At 36.9% G+C, this 21,108-nt stretch overlaps 1 protein-coding gene across 1 annotated transcript in view; it reads left to right on the top strand.

Annotated features, from left to right (window-relative positions):
* Positions 1–21,108, top strand: part of EYS (eyes shut homolog) — an 871,402-nt gene that overhangs the window by 306,089 nt on the left and 544,205 nt on the right. The window contains exon 21 of the mRNA XM_027787807.2: positions 15,814–15,935. Coding sequence (XP_027643608.2) covers positions 15,814–15,935 — 122 coding nt within the window. The remainder of the gene's footprint in view (positions 1–15,813; positions 15,936–21,108) is intronic.

Here is a 21,108-nt window from a genome sequence, read left to right as displayed (position 1 = left end):
GTTCAAGTGTACTGAATCTCATGTATGCTAATCTAAGAAACCCAAACTTCTACAAAGTTTTAGACTTTTCTCCTCTGTCTTTACTGAATATATCTCCTCCTTGCAAGAGCTGTCTAAATCACCTGTAGGTGAGAGGAAAATGTACTGCAGGCTGAATTTCTGTGTATCATGGTTTAACCCCAGCCAGCAACTAAGCACTACCCAGCTGCTCCTTCATGCCCCTGGGTGCAATGGGGGTGAGAACTGGGAGGGTAAAAGTAAGAAAATTCATGGGTTGAGATAAGAACAATTTAATAATTGAAATAAAATATTATAATAATAGTAATAATAATAGTAATGAAAAGGAAAATAACAAAAAAAGAGAGAAATAAAGCTGAGAAAAACAAGTGATGCAAATGAAGTACAATTGCTCACCATCAACCAACCAATGCCCAGCCTGTTCCCAAGATGTGCCTCCCCCCCGACAGCTTTCCTCCTAGTTTATTGGCAGAGCACATCATCTGGAATATCCATTTGGCCAGCTGGGGTCAGCTGTCCTGGCTGTGTCCCCTCCCAAGTCCTTGTGCGCCCCCAGCCACCTTGCTGGCAAGGCAGCATGGGAATCTGAGAAGTCCATGACTCTGTGTAAGGGCTACTCAGCAACAACCAAGATATCTGTGTGTTATCAACACTATTCTCATATAAAAGCCAAAACACAGCACTGTACTATGAAGAAAATGAACTCTATGTCAGCAGAAACCAGGACACTCTTAAAATATCATTCCCCAGAAATATAAAAGTCACAGCAATACTTAGATGATTACAACTGAGAAATTTTGTATTGAGAATGTCCCCTGGCCATGGTTACTCCTGAACTGTGCCTCCAAAGTGTTTGAAAGCACACTAGCTGTCCCAGGCAGGAAGCATTCTAGGGACTGGATCATTCTAATGATTTAATGGTGGAAATTACCATGTTTCAGTGCTGGGACACTGTCCATGTCCTGGTACTGTTTAACACACCAGCATAGACACAGCTTCTACATCAGACTAGTTCAAAGTCTAGTTCAAAGTTGGGCAACAAAAAATACAACTTTGTCCCACTGCATTGCTCTTGTTTAAAAATTCAGTCAATAGAAGGACAGAGGAAAAAGAGGAAGCTTCTTCTTTTAGGAAGATGTTAAAACAATTACCTGTAATTATCAGTGAGATTGAAGATAGGATAATTTTCTTTTTTAATATAGTAATTATTAATTGTTACATTTGAATGCTTAGAGACACTCTTTCCCTTTTCTAGAATCACTATATTAAAACAGCAAAGCCTTATCATCCTGAGTCAGTATGTGACTGTCTTATTTGTAGCACTAAAAACACATATGTGCAGAGGTGAATTTAGCAGCAGATTATGAGCTTCTTTCCTGCCCCAAAACCCTGAACCCTATTCCTGTGAGATAACTTCAGCAGCTGCATCTCCTCCACCCTTGCATGTACTGCCCTTGGGTTACCAAATTTTGTTTACTATTTTACTACTAGAAACCCAGGTTTTCTCTGACTGAATCACGTGTTGAGGGAAGAAAAAGGAGGAAGCAATTAGTGCAATTTGCTCTTTTTTGTTATCTGACACTATTCTTGCTTGGAATAATGACAGCCATCTCCTCTTTCATCCTGTCTCTGGCAATTTTCACACTTCTTGACCCTTGTTCTAGACTTGATTCTTGTTTTGGTCACATATCCCTAATGCATAGCACTGATTTATCCTTATCTATAGAATCTTTAAAATTCAGTTCTGGACTATCCTATATAATGTCACAATTTATTCATGCGAACCTAAAGTCCCTCCCGTTTGGCTTTTCAGGTATTTAGATGGCAAATGAGTTTCTTTCTTCCTTCTCCTAAATTTATCTGTATTTTTCATAAGGAAAGGAGTACACAGAAGGAAGTTTGATGTAGTTCTGAAAAAATTAAACATGAGCACAAAGTCATTGTCTCTTACAAAGATTGTGTGTATATGTATGTGTACATTTACTTTTTCTTATTCTGCAATTGCTTACTAACAGAACGGTTATTCTGAAATATTTTTTTTTATTTAAGTTTTTTTTTAAATTTTAGCTAAAGATCCCAATCTGCTTCTCCTCTTAATTTTTAAATGAAGAGACTATTAATTATGAATTAAGGGTTTGTATTCTAAATAAGCACCATCCTGTTTGCCTTATAAAATTGAGACCTCCTTCCTCATCTATTATTGAGTTCAATGGTGGCAACTAATCCAGAATAGTGCTTATGCTGGCTTTTTCCATACATATCAGTACACGAATAGTGTTTATTCTTCTTCGCAGTATGCATGTTTAATGAAATACCAAACCAGCAAGATGCTCTGGTACACTTCACTATCTTATGATTTGTCCATGTACAGAATGTTACAGAGCTCTGCTTTGTTTTCTTCTGCTGTATTATCTTTCAGAAGATTATGCACACATTATGCAAATGAAAATAAGAGCAGGAGCAATTCCTGAAACCGTTTTTATTTTTAAAATAACTTTCAACTTTCTGCATTTTTAAGCAGTGATATTTTCAAGCTCTTTATACACTATTCAGAAACAATCACTTAATTGGAGAAAATAACTTTTTTACATTTGTATTTTAAACAGTTCTGCAACTATCCACTTCCTTTTCTAAACATCTGACTCAAAGAAACTGTCCAATTTTTTCTCACCAAGTTTCATTCTTGAATTTCCACACCTCTATTCCTTACTTTTAGGTCTTGGTATAAAATTTTGCAACAGTAGCTCATTCATCTTATGAATACAACAGCAACTCATTCATCTTAGGACTACAATAGCCTGTTCCTACCTTCTTTAGGCCTATACTGGCCTGTGAGTTGTTACTAAAGGGAAAATAAGTCATACCCTTTCCATGCTGGAGTAAATTGACTACACTTTGATGGCAAGTGAAATCCAAGAATACATTCTTACACTCGTCTTCTACAGTGTCCCAGCTGTAGGCTTCCCTTTTTAGAGAGCTCAGCCTCAAGTCTGGGTCAGCTGTATAAAATAATGTCTTTAATGTATTTGGCTTCAGTCTCGGTAATGCAAGAATACAGTAAGGGACACAACTTACTCAGTTTTCACTTTATAACCAGAAAGCTGAGAGCTTTGGGCCTTTTAAGACATGCTTGTACACTGATTCTACACTTCTAAAAAGAAAATAATAGTGTTTTCTGTTAAGGTTAAGTAAAGAGAAAGGAAAAAATAATTTAATATCAAAATTTATTATCAAAAGTCAAATTAAATCATATGCTGTTGCATCAAGTTACATTTTTACCTTCTTCTGGGTATATAATCAAAGTGAATATCCAAACATAGAATTTAGCCAGATATATAAAGTAAAAAGAATTTGAAATCTAATTTTTTTAGATGACACGTGTCTGCTTTGTTATATCGCAATATTCTTAATAAAATATTTTAAGAAAAACTATGCTGTACATGCAAAAATACCCTCTCTGCCCCATTCCTCCTCTGGTTTAAAACATCATTCTGAAACTATATGGTTACAAATGAATGGAATGAGTTTCAGCAGGCAATATATACCAAATTTTTGTAGAAGGAGGACCCTGACATTGGTTACTATGCTTTGGAAATGATGAAGCAGAAAATTTGAGGAAGTTCCTGAAACAAAAAAAAAGTAGTTTGTGAGAATAATATTTCATGGTGATACATTCTTTGTATAACTTCTGTTTGGGACTGCATTGAGAGAACTAATTTTCTGTTTTCTCTTTGTTTAACCAAATGGACTTTTTGTATATGCATAAATGTTTATATTTCCCAAATATTAGCATCTTAGAATTATTTCACATAGCATTACTGTAGCTTAGGAACAAAAAAGGATGACACTGTAGATGAAAAAGGGAGAGCAGGGATCTTGCATGTGTTTCTTGACATACCATGGTCTTAAATTTATGTGCCTGAGATAGCTGGTGGGAAATACACTATAGCGATCTCCCAAGTCCAGAGTTGTCACAGTGCTCTCACAGCCTTTTTCTTCTAACCTGCAGAAAACCCATTTCTCCACAGCATCCCTCAATTCACAAAGTCAGAGGTTATGTCCTTTCATGCCTTCATTGCTCTGAATCTTCATTTCCCTGTCTGACTTTACTATCCTATTTTTCTACTGCTTTCCCCCATTTAAAGCTCCCTAAGTCAGTACAACCCTCTAGGGACTACCACTGTCTCTTCACATTACTATCAGTTTTGCACTTCAGGCTTTTTTTTTTTTTTTCTTTTTTCCTGTTGGCTTATAGTATCCCTTGCTATTGTCCCATGAGCTGCAACGGTGGCAAAAAACCCCACATCTTCATCTAGTTTCTGCCAGGGCCAGGGTAGGATTCCATGAGTAGAAGAAAAGGATGCGTATTCAGTGGTGGGGAAAGAAGGAGGGAGGATAAAGAAAAAGAAAGAAGAGAGTCAGTGGCCTAATGATGAAACAACTGCAATTACACAGATAGGAAAAGAAGAAATGTAATTTATCACATTTGTAGACAAAGTTCAGACACAAATAGTCTTCTTGTGGTTTGTTGAGGGAACTTTCTGTTCAATATGCTGCTGGAATGCCAAGAATGAAGAAAAGCCCTAGCCATGCACCAGCATAATAAATTGTCATAGGTTTAATAAATATGGGTAGCAGGTACCGTGTTTGCAATACCATTAAAAGGTGTGGAGCCTCCTGAAGCCTGTTAAGGCAAGCACTCTCAATATTCAGAAATAGAACTTCATTAGAGTAATAAGAGGCAAACTCCAGGAAGGCCTACAACATGCAAATTATGAAAGATTGCCCTTAATAAGATCAAGCTCTCCCAGGGAGTGGAAATGAGACAGAAAAAGTTATAGGTAAGATTAAATATTTTTACAGCCTTACAAGATCGGAATGAAAGTCTTTACATTTGCTGTTAGCAGAGGGAAAAGCTTTTTCTTTCTCACATGAAATATGAGTTAACAGGTAAAGAGTTGTTAACCTTTACCATACCAAATACAGACAGAAACATAAAATCTGAAGTCATAATTTCTTACAGCATACTTTCCCTAAGTTCACAGTGTAGTCTAATTACAGACCAAATTATTGATGGTTTTATTACTTCATCCTAAATACTATTAAAATTCCTTTTAACTATGTGTTAGGAAAATGAAGAAAGAGGGGAAGACAGTTCTTAACATTTGAATGTAAAATGTTAAGTTAGGATTTTATTGTAAAAATACTATTCCCTTTTATCTGCATAAATGTTTCATAATGGCAATATCTTCTTAATAGTCCTTTAATACGCTAATAAATCTAGAATTAATTTGCATTTTTTCAGGAAAAAGAGTAACAGGTTATTAAATAAAGTCTGGAGCCTCTGCTGCTGTTAAAATCATATTCTGATTTTCAAGACAAAGACAGACGAACACACTCAGAAGAAGAAATGAAAAACCTGAGACTAGAAAAAGTTTCTAGAAATGGTGGGGGTTGCTCATGATGCTATTGCTCAGTTTTCCTAGTCTGTCTCAAATTTTACAGTTGCCTTTTCTCTCTCTCTCTCTTCCTTCTAGGAAACTGTATCTTTAAAATGGTGACAACCCTTAGCTAACCAAAAACTAATCTCTGTATTAACTTTTGTGTCCTGTTCTACAGACTCTTTATTCATATTTTAATTGACATATGATTTCTAGAAGAAGCCTCAAAAGTAAACTCTCATTGATTTTTCAGTTAAATAATTTGGTTTTCAAAAGAATTCTTGTATTTGACTTTTGATGACTTACAAATTGTGTTACGCTACAAGTGAATTAAGACTGCTGGACACAATTTGTGCTTTTCCCAGAAAGTATTAGTTTCTATAAGAAGCCACTCCGAGATCGTGTTAGTTACAGTTATTCTCTTGCAATCAGAAATTGGTATGAATTTTTTACTTGTGAATGCAGCTCACCAGGTGACTCTGCTAAGCAGACTCTTCCAAGTTCTTGGTGTATGAACCAACTTCATGTGTGCATTATCAGGTGGTCATGTACTCGTATTTTTGGTAATGCAAGACTGTGAGTGAAGAAACAGTGAAAAGATTGCCACGGTTTAGTTTCCAATGCAGAGGACACGTATCTAATACAAACATCTGCACCGCTGTATTAGTTTTTGTCCTGGGATAAACTCTAGAAAATTGTGTTCCATTTATTGACTCAGAATCAGGGGATGCTGGAATTCCCCTTCGTGGGAATCTGACCCATCTGGCTCCAGGCACCCACTGGCCTTCCGGGAGCCGCAGCACTGGGCTCAGAATGACAAAACTCTTGGCAATAAAGATGCTGAACTTTATCGTAAAGGCATGCACAGTGCTACCTGGACATTAGTAGCTATCTAGCTGTATGAGCTAATATACATAGGGGAGTTTCCACCAGATTTCAAACTTCTGTGCATGTTATTCTAATCAAAAAAGCAAAGAATGATGACACAGGCCTGAAAACCAGTACAGTCCAAGCCCCAGGAGTTGCAAATTTAGTCCCAGGTGAAAGGGGATCCATGTTCTCATTCTTTCAAATACCTGACTTTCAATGCACGCAGTGCGTATCTCTGTGTTGGTACAGCTATATGATTTCCTACTGGTTTTATGCCCTGAACTTTGCATCTTCACTGGCATGCCCAGAGCCTAACACTAACACCACCCGTTTGATGTGACCTTGTACCCTGCAGACACCGCGGCACATCACCTGAGGGCGGCTCCAGGCACCGGCCCGCGCTGCTGGTGACAGGTGCTGTCATCCCTCAGACTTTGAGCCACACGATGCTCTCAGAGACCAACCTCACCGCGTGAGAACTAATTGGGCTCGCACGTGAAAGCACTTGTAGTCACAGACACGTATTTAACCTTAACGAGCGACACCCCTTCTCGCCAGCGGCGGGTGAGGCTGCACGGCCCGGGAGAGTAACCGGGCGGGTCAGGGCAAGAGCTCCTCCGGCAGCGTGCCCGCCCTGCGGCGCTGGGGGCGGAGGAAGGCCGGGGGAGCGGGCGGAGGTGGGGCGAGTGAGGGCAGCGCTCCCGGCCACGGCGGCTGTCGTCTCCTCGTCACCGCCAGAGAGCCCCGAGGCGTGCCAGGCGCCCGCCGCCTCTGCCGGCCGCCCCCTCAGTCACCACCGCGCCCGGCCGCCACAGGCGTGCCCCCTCCCGGCTGGCCGGAGTCCCTGCGGCGCCCGGCCACGGGCTGTGCTGCGCGCCTGCGCCCCGCCCGGCCCGCCGCGGCGCCATTGGCCGCTGGTGGCGCGGGCCTCGCGTGAGGGTCGCGGAGGTTCGCGCAGCGCTCGCCCTGTGGCAGGCGGGCTGCCGTCGAGAAAAGCAAATGTGCTGGGTCCTTGGGGAGGAAGCAAGAGAGCAGATCCTTTCGATGAGCGAAAACCGCTATCCTGGATCACGGCGAGGTACTCAGATGCAGGGTCACCATGTGGCTAGCCTGTAAGCAAGGTTTTCGTTCCAGAGACAACGAGGTAAACTTAACGTCATAAGAAACTAATATTATTGTAGAAGGTTATGGTTGATTGAGGCTGATCGGGTCTTGTTATGTCACAAAACAGTTTGGGTTTCTATCTTCCTTCTGCCTTTTCTAGATGTTTGTCTTAAGTCGTTGGGTCAGATCACGCTTCCCTGCGCCTTCCAGCCCTGCCCCTTCCCCCCTGCCCGCACGCTCTGCCATTCTGGCGATCTGTTCCCCCTAGGCGCCTGCTCCCGGGGCTAAACCAGCGCCCTGTGTCCAGCGCAGAGGCTCTGGTGGCCATTTGATGTCTGTCACTGGGGCAGGTCCTTCTTTGTGGAGACTGATGTCTCTTTTACAGCTTGTGTGTGTGTTTGAAACCTTTTTACTTGACCCTACAGTAAGACCAGATTAGAGCGAATAAAATATCTTCAAGTATACATACTAATACCGGCCTAGATTGAATAAACTCTATTACAGCATCCACTTCCTTGATTATTGTCTTTCTATCTGGTTGGTTTAATGCCAACTGTACTTGGAGCAGGACACAAGTGCCTAGGTTTGGCACTTCTTTTAAAAAAACTCACCTTTTTGTATTAGGTATGGTGAAGGCAGCACATTAATTTGTAAAGTAATCTATTATACTGAAATGCTTTATAAATGTGAAGTAGGGATGAGTGAAAGTTTGAAAGAGGAAGCATGACATCGGGTAATTCTCTGAATGTATGGATGCTTCTAAGCATATCTAAGTAGAAGTGTTTTTAGAACATTGTGTTTCTTTAACTTTCCCTTACTTTTGAGCCTGTGGTTGACAAAGTGGCAGTTTGGTGTTTTAAGTGTAGTGATGTGATACTAGTTGAATGCTTAAGGTCTAAATTTGAATCAGCTATTATGTTACAGTACCGGATAGCTTTGTTTTATGGAAAACATTTTTTTCTTACTCTATTTAAAAAGCTACCAGCAGCACCACCAGGTTGGAAATTCAGAAGGAAGATGGCATTACTGTCTGTCAGCACCTTGATTATTCCTTTGGAATATCACAGTTAGCTCCCATAGCTCTCCTGTTACCTGAGATCTAGGGGCAAACTGAAAGCTCTGGACAAGCTTTTAGGTGCTGTAAGGTTCCTGTCAGTACTTCTCTTAACAGCAATGTGCTTATGACCTTTCACTATTCATTGAGCAATTGAGCTAAACCTCAACCAGATATGCTGATCAAAGGCTGATCTCAAGTGTCTGTCAGTAGCTGAGCTAGTTATTTGGCTTATTTTGCACAAGCAACAGAAAGCTGTTGTTTTTCATTAGTTTTCCTGTGCTATTCAGTACCTGTCATGTTTGAGGTGATTTGACTGAAACATTTCCTAATAAACTCTCCAGGAGAGGAAGGAAGGAAGGGTATAAATAGCATATATGGCAGAGGTCAAGAAATAGGTGCAAAAAATAATCTATTACCAGTTATTAATTATTTAAAAGGGCTGAAACTGACTTTGCGTTGTTATCATAACATTACTTCTAGTCTGGTTAGATTAGGCCCGTACTTACAATTACATTTCTAAAAACAGTAACAAAAAATTCAAATAAAAACTTTTTTCCTCAGAAACCCTTCAGTCTTCCTAAGAAGAATCTGTCCCAATTTGAAGCAACAATTTTTAAACACTTTGACTGTGGCAGTTGTTTATTTTAATGATTGCTCTTAGATACTTTTTATGGTCTTCTAATGTTTATATTTCTTGTAGTGTCTCCTAGAATAAAATTTTAAAATAAGTAGAAAAATGAGATCACAGATGCATGAATTTGTTACTGAATATTTTTCCTCTTTCTGCAAACCTAACACATGATGTTTAATATTAGCAGTGCTGAAATGGAAAACCTGTGTCAATAATGAGAAAAAGCCATGTTGAATGTTTGCATGCCTCAGCATGTTATGGATGAATCTCCACAGAGAAAACTAATCCCAACAAGATTTCCTTTGGACTATGAGAACTGTCATATCTGAGCAGTTATGGAAATAATTAAATTCTAAAGGCACAGGTCAGCATTTGTTTGAAGTGGGAACATGAAATCTAAAATAATTTGAAAAGAAGTCTGTTGCTAGCATTAGTCATGATTTAATTTTGAGAGCACTAAACTTTCAGCAAAGTGTTTTTAGAAATGTCATGTTAAAATGATCAATATCAAAAGCAGCAATGATTATGAATCTGCTAGCTACCATTTTATGAAATGATTGTCTATAAAGACATGCAGTGGAAATAATTAGTAATCCCATTTAATATCATTTTTCTTGTGGTCACAAATTACTGTCCAGTGCAGTTGGAATGGTAAATATGCAGCATGTCTTGATACCAGCCATATTTTAAGCTAGAGCCTGCACTGAGTGAAAATATAAGGTTGTCTTTACTCCTGGTGTGCTGTTGAAATAAGATGAAAATAGAAATTTTTGTATTTATTAAATGCATTTAGTATACACATACAGAAACACTACAATATAAGGCAAAACTTACTACAGCCCATCAAACTTTGCCTCTACCAGATGTTTTAGATATACTTCTTCTTGCTAATATAATTAATTGATTATTTAAAGGTTTGGAGGGATAAGAAAATGAAGACTGTTATTTCTCCTGTAAGCCTCGCTTAATATTTAAATAAAAGAGATTCTGTTATATCCTTGATACTAGAAGATATCTGTAATAAATTAGGATGGTAAAGTTTGGAACTGGTCAGCATTTTTAACATACCAAACTCTTTAGAGAAAGATGCATGAATAAAGAGTAGATAAGCTTCTGAAAATCCATAATGCCACCTCAACTGCTACAGCTAGCTAGTACTTAATATCAAGTTATTTATTGTAGTATTTCACATTTTGCAGTACTTAATGCAAAAATCACATGGATTTTGTAACTTACATAACAGAAGCAAAATAGAAAGGTACTTTAGTTGTCATATTCTTATGTGTTAATTTTAATGATTCTAATGCAATTCAGTAACTGATTTTGGTGATTTTCAAATAGTGGTTTTATCAGAACCATTCAGTTGTAGCACTGTTTAGAAGTTAAACTTTGTTGTAATTTTTCTACACCTCCAAATTAATGTTTCATACTTCTTTCACCTTAATATTTCATATAGTGTATAATAATTCTTCCTCCAATTAAGATCAGTATTAATAATCAGATTGCAAAACTCATGGCACTTAGCCACAAAAAGTGTTTCTTTGCCATGAGTTATGCAGTCTGACTATCACAGTTACTAATTGATAGCAGAAGAAGCCATGTATGTCTTTCAGACTAGGAAAAGCAGGGTCCAACTGCGGGTATTCTTCATGCCTCAGAAGTCAGTTTTTTCATTTGTGGAGCAACACTGTTTACATTCAGTGTTCCTATATCCTGTGAAGAACAGGTACATAATTAATTACCAGAAAACTAAAAGATAGTGTAGTTGCTGGGACTTTACTTTGTGTAGATCTTGTTTTAGCTAGGTTAAAGTAAGGGTGAAGTTAAACAGGTATCCTGCTTTGGATTTTTTGGGTTCTGGTTTGTGTATGTTTGTGGTGTGTTTTGGGTTTTGTTTTGTTGTTGTTTTTTTTAATTAGCTTGCTTATTGAGGATATAAATGCAAACAGACATGCATAATGAAGGCAATGTCATAATGAAAAATGGAAATAATTAATTTTGTTAGTGAATATATATGGTTATGTAAATGGTTAAATCAATAATAACGTAGAAGTGAAGCCTTAAAGTAGCAACTCAGAAAAGATCCTTAAATTAGCAAAAAAGGCTGCATAAATAGTGTTAGGAACTCAATATGGTTTAGAGCAATTGCAAATACAATTTCACAGATGCTTACATTTTTTATGTTCACATTTATTTCACAAGGTTAAATGATCTGCTGTTAGCACTAACAAAATTAAGTTACATGAACATTTCCTCTAGGAAGAAGCCCTGCTTCCAACAGAATACAGTTTTGTGATTAAAAGTTTTCTGTAGCGGCAAAAAACCCTGTAATTTTTCAGGAGGTAAAAAAAAAATAAATCTCAAAGGCAAACCTGAGGTTTCCTGCTGGAGTGTATCCTCTCCCATTATGTGCCCATGATAAGTAGTCTTATGATGTGCTCGTCCTGTTTGGTCTTAATGGAAAAAGAGCTCAACCACAAGAAGTGTAGTCTGGCAGAAGAGCTCAGAACACATGGAATAAAGGGACATTTCAATATTTCCCCTTGTTTGTTCCTGTTTTCAGGCAAGGTATGTTTTGTCCTTTCTGTAAATTAAAGCTGTAATACCCCCTCAAAATGTCCCAGTTCCATAGAACCTTTAAAAATTAAATTGCTTCCATTCAGATTTTGCATTAGACATGGAAAAAATACCTGAAGTATATATCTGCATGGTAAAAATTCTGCTCAACCTACACGTGCAGAGTACAGGATTGAAGCTCTGCTATGCTCATAATTCAGGTCCTTGTTATGTGATAAACCTTTCTCATTGTACTTTGTTTGCCAGATGTTTATCTGGTAAAAAGTAACATTGACTTAAGGAAACGATTAATTCTTAATTTACAGTGTTGGATAAGGGAAGATACACAAATGCTTTTAAGTAACACTTACATTACACTTACACAGTTAATGGGATAACGACATGCTAGTGTGCATATATGGTTCTGGATATGTATGCCGGAGATGTAAAAAAAATACTGGTTTTGACCCTGTATATAGCTGGTAAGACCCACTCTTTTTATAAGTACTGTGCTATATGTTGTACAAGGGAAGGCTGTGCACAAGTAAGAACAGTGTTGTTGTTTATGCATTTATTGTGTTCTTCAGAGGACAGGCGAAAGAGGAACTCAAAGGTACCATTTATTTTGATCTGTCTGCAATGGATGGTAATACATAATTACAATAAATAAAGGCAAAGAAATACATAAATAGGTGTCAAATCCTATTCCTCCAGCCTCTTGCTTGATTCACAGCACACTTTCCACTGTGCAGCTTCCTGTCTTTTTGTGGTGTTTGGTGTATACTGTGTCCTGACAGTCCCACCTCTCTCAGCCTTTACTCATCTGAGACGTGCCAGTCTCTTAATCATATTCTTGGCCCTTCACTGCACCCTTTCCAATAGCTCCATGTCTCTGGTACTGGGGAGCCCAGAACTGACACAGCCCTCCAGCTGAGTAGAAGGGAAGGATCACCTCTCTGCCTGCTGGCAGCATTCCTCCTAATGCAGCCTGGGGGTACCATTAGCCTTCTCTGCTGCAAGGGCACGCTGCTGGCTCATGTCCAGCTTGGTGTCCACCAGGACACTCGGGTCCTTCTCGACAGTGTGTTGTGTCAGTACCTTTTTTATCTACTTATATATAATTTATTATAACATGGCACCTTCGGTTACTGTAAATCTACACAGAGATGAAATAATACATAGGATTTTTTAGATTATGTGTACTACACCTATGCATGATACACATATGTGAATAATGTTTTGTGCCTGATATGACAATCCTCATGTAATGAGGAATCTGCAAAGCATAGAATTTCAGTAGCTGACTGATAGATGTCTTTAGTGAAATCAGAAAAAGTACTGCCTGTTTCTAAACAAAATTTGGCAGCTTCCTTTCACTTACGATCCTGTAATCCATTTCTGGAAGAGTTTTTTTTTTTGGAAGTCAGCCATTATCTCACATCCCTGGCTTATGTGAGAACCTAACCTGACAGCAGAACAGTGTTCAAGAAGTTTGTAGTAGTTACTTGTGGGTATGGATTGGTGGTCCCTGTTTTTGCTTTTTGTGTTTGTAGCATATTGTTTTTACATTCTAACACTTGTTTTTGTGGAACTTATAAATATGCAGAGAATTGAGGAAATGTCAGAAAACCTTTCAAAATAATTTAAGATATTAAATAACTAATTTAGGTGTGGCTATGACGTAATAGAAAAAATTAACATGTGGGCTAGTAATGTGTCTGAAATATATTTTCTTTTTTCTTTCCTTGGCACAGTTCCCAGAAAATTATTTTCAGCAATTCTGTCACTATTGTATTTTTCAAATACAAAGTATTTTAATGAAATCTTTCTCCTGTATTAAACTTTGATTTACTCTCACTTCAAATATTTCCCACTTCTTGGACTGGTACTGCCCATTTTCTTCTCTCTTCATGGAGAATATTTTGCAGGTCTTGAGCCTGAGTTCAGGAGTACAGATAACAGTAAACTATAAATTAAGCTTGTTTCTTGGTTGTGTTTTTTCCCTTCTTAACAGATGGTGTCCACAGGTTGCAGGTTGTATTTAGTTGCATGGAATAGTCTTGCTTATGTAAAACACAGAGGACAAAATGTTACTTTCTTCTTGTGACTAGAACATGTATTTAACTCATCAGTATATACTGAACTCATCTTGAGTATGCAGCCTGCTTTCACGCAGTTATTCTTCTGTTTTATTTTTCTCTGTAAATAAGTTACATTTTGTATTTGTCAAAATGCCCTATCTTAACTTAGAAAGATACCCTTCAATTTTATTTTCTGACTTAACCAAATTCATCTCAGTGGGTTGGGAAAAGCCATGTTACAGAAATCATGGGTGTGTCCAAAGCAGGTATAGCAGTGGTGGTAGTCACCATGAGCACAAAACACATAGAATGCAGTTGGGGAAGAACACAAATCACAAATACACCATGTACAAACTAGTTGGCACATAGATTTGATCAGCTATAGTAGAATATACATGCAAATAATTTTATTTTAAGTACTAGAATCAGTGGAGCACTATGACACTTCAGGACAAGCATACTGCACTTGACTTTAAACCATTAACTTTCTTTTTTATTTTGTTATCTTTTTTTCCAATAAAAAACTCAAAGCTTGTAATTTGGCAGGAGAGGGTGAGAGTATAATCATAGAAGGGTCTGGGACAATTGCCCAATATGCTTCTTTTTTTTTTTTTTTTTTCCCCAGAGTTCTCGTGCTTAACTTACATTTTAAAGTGTATTAGGAAAACAATAATTCTCTCTACTATTAATGTAAAAGTTCATAGCCTTTATCACTTTGAAACACAGTTGTCTCTCTCTGTTTCCAAAGTGCAGATTCAGTAACAAAACACCTGTAGATGCCACAGTGCTGGTATGCTACACATTTGACCATCATGCTGTGGTGGTTTATTTACTCACTCAGCTTTTAAGAGAACTCCTCAACTTTTTTTTCACTGTCTCTTACTGGCTTCCAATTCACATGTTTTAATAGGCTTTAAAATCGACCCTGAAGGCTGTTGCAATGTTTAGCAAGTAATGAAATAATTCACATTAGTCATGCTTACCCTTAAAGTGTTCCTAACTTCTGGTAGAAAGAAGCCTTGTTAGAAGCAAGCATGTCACAAAAGAAGCAATTAAAACTTCTGCTGAATGGAAGTGTTGGTATTGCACCCCCTCTCTAATTAATAATCAATTCAGGAAATGTTCACCTTGCTCTTTTTCTTTTTTTTTTTGTTTGTGTAGAACATAGGCAGGAAAAAGATGCTTTATGCTTTTCAGTTCTGGGAGACTATGTCAAACACCCCATTGCATGCAGGTACTGGATTATTTTGAAGCTGGAGATTATACTGGACTGTGGTTACAATTTGCTGTAATAGCTTTGCAGTATGATGAAAAATGACCTATAATATATGTCATTTTGAGGTGGATAGACACGCTGCTGAAGTTTTATTCAGTTAAATCAGTCAGAAATGTAGCCCTCGCAACACCTAATCATTAGTATGTTAAATACTATCACTGTAGAGCTAGAAGAGTTGTATTTATGCTATCTGAATTACCGCCTAATACACCCTGTATTCTGTCTAATACACTGTGTAGGAGACAGTATTTCTCATGTCATGGTTTGTCTAATACTGCTTAATTAAGACACTGCTGCACAATTTCATATTAAAGGTGTCAAAGAAATCTGATAGCAATGTAATCCTGAGAATTTCCATAATATTTTTTTTGTAGTGAACTCTGCTTGAGCTGCATGCTGAACAATACTTTGCTTAGATATTACACTGGCATGCCTAAAGCACAGGTATTTACGATAATCTGAGTTGTAGTTTCATAGAAGAGATAATATCATTTATTAGAAAAAGTTGGAGGAGGGAGGAAGAAGTAGTAAAATATTCCAGGTACACAAATTGGTTAAACAAAAAAGGTAGGTAATAAGTAGTGTTACATACCTACCTCATGTCCTCTTTTTTCATTGTATTAGTAGGTGAAATTATTGATATGAAATTTTCAGGTTTTGAAATGGTGAAGTACCTGATAGAAGACAACAAATGCAGAACAGTCAGTAATAATACCTGTTGTAAATATATTAAAAGTACCAAAAGTAACAGATTATTTATTTTACTCAATACATTACAGAGATACCAGTGTGTTTGCTTGCCTGGATGGGAAGGAACATTTTGTGAAAATGAATCAAATGAATGTAATTCAGAGCCTTGTAAAAACAATGGCACCTGCATGGATCTTTTCAACAGCTATCAGTAAGTGTTGCGTCTTCTCACTGTATGATTATGTTCCAGGAATGACAGACTTATGCATCCAGTTATTAATTTATTTTTCAGCTTGGGGAATGGAATGTTATTACACAAATATGCGAACAACTTGTGTTGGATATACTGCTTCACTACACATTCATTTTAAATCAGCAGACATAATTAATTGTAGATGGAAAATTAAAAAAAATGCATCAATTCATGACATGTAGCAAGTAATCTAATCTTGAACTGTATTTTGTCAGACAAGACATAGGGTCTCTTTTTCTGTCATTTATGCCCCGTAAGCACAGGAGATGCTTCAAGAGTAGAAGTAGTGGGAGTGGACATAGTTGTACAATCTTCAAAGGAAGAGATTATATCATTGCTGCCACCTTGTGGCTTAAAATTACAGAGTAGTCATTTACCTAAATTTTAACAGCCACACTGGGAGAAAGCCTGAGGATTTGGCACTAACTGTATTCTTTTTAACTTAAACCCCAATTTTCATTTAATGCTTAGATTCACGGTTTAAAAATGAACTTGTTTCAGTATAATGAGGACTCTTTTAAACAATCTAGCGATACGTTTCTGTTGTTTGTAGCCAGGGTTTACCTGTATTATGATGTCAATACTAGAACAGTCTGTATCTGAATTTAAATTCTTAATAGATACTGATATAGATGCATAAAGAACATGGTGTCATAACTGTACACAATACACAGTCTAGTTGTTATGCAGTGATTATATTCCTGGTAATACAGACAATCGGAAAGAAAATCTACCATAGCTGAAAACAGACAAATGGTTTCCCACATAAACTAATGCAAAAAATTCTATTACATATATATTGTTTAACTTAAGTTAAATTTATCTTTGGTTATGTCCAGAATATAACTGAAGCACTTTGCGCTATCCTAGAACTGCATTTATATTAGATGTCCTAATTTGGTAAAATATTTCAGTCCATTAACAGAAAGACAAGAATCTCATGAGGCTGAAAAAATCTGTTAAAATATTTTTAATTGCTTTTTTCACTTTAAGTCTTTTGGGATATAAAACAATGTGTTAAGTGTTTCTTTAATTTTTGTTGTTTTTATTTTTGTGAAGTTTGTAGCTCTTTGTAGTCTATAACAAATAATTTTATAACCATACAGTATGTCTGATTAGCTGTTATGGCAATTTGAATTATTATATAATATAATGGATTGTGTAGACAAATACAGTTTCACCATCTTAAAGGACAATTTTAGGTGCATGGATATTTGGCAGTCATGTATGATTACCTGTACTTACATTTTACTTGTTTTTTCATCCTCTGGAAGCATTATATATATCTTGCAGAAGGTAACATGACTTCTCCTGATTTTATTTGTAGTTAGGTCAACAACATATGAGCAAATCCAAGGACTCGCTGTTGTTTAATGAGAAAAAAATATGCTCAAACGCTCTTGATTTGGCAAATACTGAACTGGTATAGAAAATGCTTACAAGGGAATTGGTTTGAACTGTTAGCACCACCCCATACTTTTTCTCAGAGCTGTTTGTCCTAGTTGACATCACAGAGCAGCAAAATTGGACATATAATTGATTCATCATATACAAGGGTCACGATAAGCCAAACAAAACCAGCTTCTTCAGAGATATCTGTAGTTGAGGAGTCATAAGAGTTGGCATCCACAAGGACAATGAATCTAGACCAATGTTTTTGTTGTACAATCTAAAACAACTTCATTTCAGTCATTAGAGTGGTCCTAGTTTATATTCAGATGTTAAAAGACATTCTGCTTTTTTTTCCACAATTACTCTTACTTGACATCAAAAACGTGTTGGTTTCTATTACCTTTTTTAACACTTTTCTCTTAAACTACAGCAGCAAGACAGAGTTGTCATCTTGTAGCTAAGCAGTGGCAGTCACTAGTATCTGATCCTAAGGACATCTAGCCATAGCTTTAAAATTAAATGTGGCCTTTAGAACAGGGTAACTGGATTCTAACTGCCTAACAGAAATGATCATTGTCATTCTTGCTGTGCGTAGGCGTTGTTGGACAAGGAATAGTTGGTCTGGACCAAAGTCAGGCCAGGAACTGCTTTGAGAAGGCAACAGTGATAGACAATGCAGTTCCCTTGCCTGTGGCCATGTTCTGTCACTGTTTATTTATCTGGTGTAAATTTAGCTGCTGGATACCGTACACAGAATTTTCTGTATTTCTTTCATTTGGCTACACCACTACTGGTACTTGATACAATTCTAACAAATTAATATAAAGAAGAGATAACATATCATTCTTTTATGCCTTTGATAATACTCATTAGTTTCCTTTCTCTCAAGTATTTGCAAATCTATCTGAAAACATCTGTCCTTGAAAAACCCAGTAATTCATTGTGCAAAAGCATAAAAATATATTTTATAGGAAAAAACCCAAGAAAATAATACAAAAAAATGTTTGTACCAAGTTTCAAATCTAATAATGATAATAATATAAACCATACTTAGTTAAAATTCTTTCTATTAAGTTATTTGTTTATCTGGTACTATTCATTTTTGAACCTTGATATGAAGACTTGCTGCCAAAACCGAAGGATAACAAGTATGCAAGAGCTAAATGCTTTTCTTTGTAGGTTCCATCATAGGAAAATAAATCACATCTCAACAGAAAAACAGAGAAAACCTTCTCAGTTACATGTTTGTATTTTAAAAAAGATTAGAGTAAGAAAAAACCTGAAACAATAGTTAAGGTTGAATTACTCAATGTGAATAATTTGTTATGTAATTCCTGTTTTATTCCAGGTAACTTTTGTTCAGCTGATAAACTAAGATATCTTTTTTTACCCTTCTCACTTTTCAGTTTGGCCCGTGGCATAGCAAAGAAATTGATGTAGTTTCATGCATGTATTTCCAGTACCCTGTGAATGTCACTCTAATTCTCACGATAGCATAATCTCTCAAACTATGTCTCTGAATGTTTATAGACAGATGCATCTATTGTCAGACAAATTCCCTATTTCTTCTCTATCCTATTGTACCATCTTTCCTAATACTTCTGAGTTTTTTTCTTAATAATATCAAATCATAATTAAAGCCCTTGTGTCTCCTTTGTTGTTACCAACTTACAGGGAAACTTTAAGTGACAATCTCTTCAACTTTTCTTGGAAAATAATAGGCAACATAGTTTTATGGATGAACAGGTGTGTGTAATGTACAATAGTTGAGAACTTGGCTGTAATCATTATGATGTTAAAACTTGGAGACTAGGCGTCTTCCCAAAGTACTCAGTTCTCTCTGTATATTCACATTGAATCCCACAGATTCATGCTGTTTACCATTTTGTCAGTATTTATTGTTGAAGTTGTTATAAAGAACAAAGATACTGTGTTGTTGCTGCTTTTCTTTTTTCAGCATGCCAATGGACTTCTGTACTAAACAGGAGATCAGACTTCCTTTAGTGGATATGCTTATTCTATCCATTGAGCCTACATTGTTTATAACAGTTTTAGGGTTTGCTTTAGTACTTAACCTTTGTCAGAAATTTAATTCATCCACTAGGATATCTTTTTTTGATGCCAAACCAGCACAGAGTAACTGCTCAGAGACCAATTTTGTCTTTAAGCAGCAAAGGTGTTTATTTTGTGCAACATTGGGGAGCTAGCCGACTTGCACCAGACAAACTAGCTCTGAACTTTTCAGTGAAAAGTCAGGTAGTTTATACAGTTTTCATGAGAGGTTACAATATCTTTACATACTCATTTTTGACACCTAATCATTCTATTTATAATAGATGGGATCTAGGTGGTGTAAACCTTTCAACTTTCTTCATTCAATGATTTCCTGACTCAAGGTCTCCTTATCTCCTTTAGGTGCCCACCTTATCTTTTCTAATTATTTAGAGTACATTCTTTAACGTTGTCAGTGGTACGCTCCTTTAATATCATCAGTGGAACCTTTTCTTATTCAGAGTACTTTTCCTATTACTCAGAGTACATTCCTTTCTCAACACAAATGGAGCATCACCCAGAGCATTGTACCAAACTCATCCTGACTGATCTTTTTAAGACCTTGCTGTGTTTCATTTTATAATGTCTGTGTAGACTGAAGTCCAGTTCTATTTTTATACCTGTAGTTTATCCTTTTTCCTCTTTAAAACCAAAAATGTTAGAAGTAATAAAAACATTAAAAATAATACGGACTAGTTATCCTTGCAGTATCTTGGTTCACTGACTGGGGACTCATGCTGGCTCTGTTGGTCAGTCAAACAGTGCCAGTCTTCAGCACCAGAGCTCTGTCCAGCATCTCTACTCCCTGTGACTTGACTATAAACTATAAATTCCTTTCATTGTAACTTCATTAGAGATAAGTTTGTCTCAATGGATATATAGATGCATATATCAGTTAGGAAATTAGTGATCTCTTTGGATATATTTAAAAGGATCAATGAACTATGCAAGTTCCAAACTTCAGAATAAGTCTGCTGAATTGCTGATACTCATTAACATTACACATTGCCAAAGGTTAATTCTTAAGAGCTGTGTAATCATTACCATTGCATGTACAGCACCATTAGTCCTTACCATTAGTTACTTTACAAACTAATACTATTTAGATATTTGTATTTGTGTATTCATTTATCACTTATGCTTATATAATCATGCAACCCTATGGAGCTAATGCTGTTTGGTTAGCACTGCTGGCTGTGGCAGTTGATGGCTCTTAGTTGTTGAGGTCAAGGTAGTTGCTCCCTAGAACTCTTCATTGAGGAAAGCAGGAACCACAGTGACCTGTCTTCTTTTTTCCCTGTCTTTCCTCACTTACCATCAATGTTTTGTATTTCCTGCCTTTCCTCCAAAATTGTGATCTTATCTGCCTTTGATGTACTACTTTTGGAATCAGGACCCCTTCTTGTTTAGCTTATTTTTGCAAAGACAGTTATCTTTCCTGCCTCCTCATTCTTATCCTTTAGATTTTACTTCTGGCACATGTTTTCTTAAACCCTGTTTGTCCAACTATATCACAAGTCTCCATTTTTCCTTTTACAGTTATGGTTATTTTTTATACATCTATGCCAGCTGACAGTTTGGGTAACAATACTGTCTACGAGAGTCAGATGCCTTCTGTCTCCTTCCTGTTACTTTCTCAATCTATTCCCAAATACATCTTGCCCTGTAGTTCCCCTCTTTGCTTCTT

The sequence above is a fragment of the Falco peregrinus genome, chromosome 7 (genome assembly GCF_023634155.1).
Source record: "Falco peregrinus isolate bFalPer1 chromosome 7, bFalPer1.pri, whole genome shotgun sequence".
In the NCBI taxonomy this organism is placed as follows: Eukaryota; Metazoa; Chordata; class Aves; order Falconiformes; family Falconidae; genus Falco; species Falco peregrinus.
This window is presented reverse-complemented; position numbering and strand designations above follow the sequence as displayed.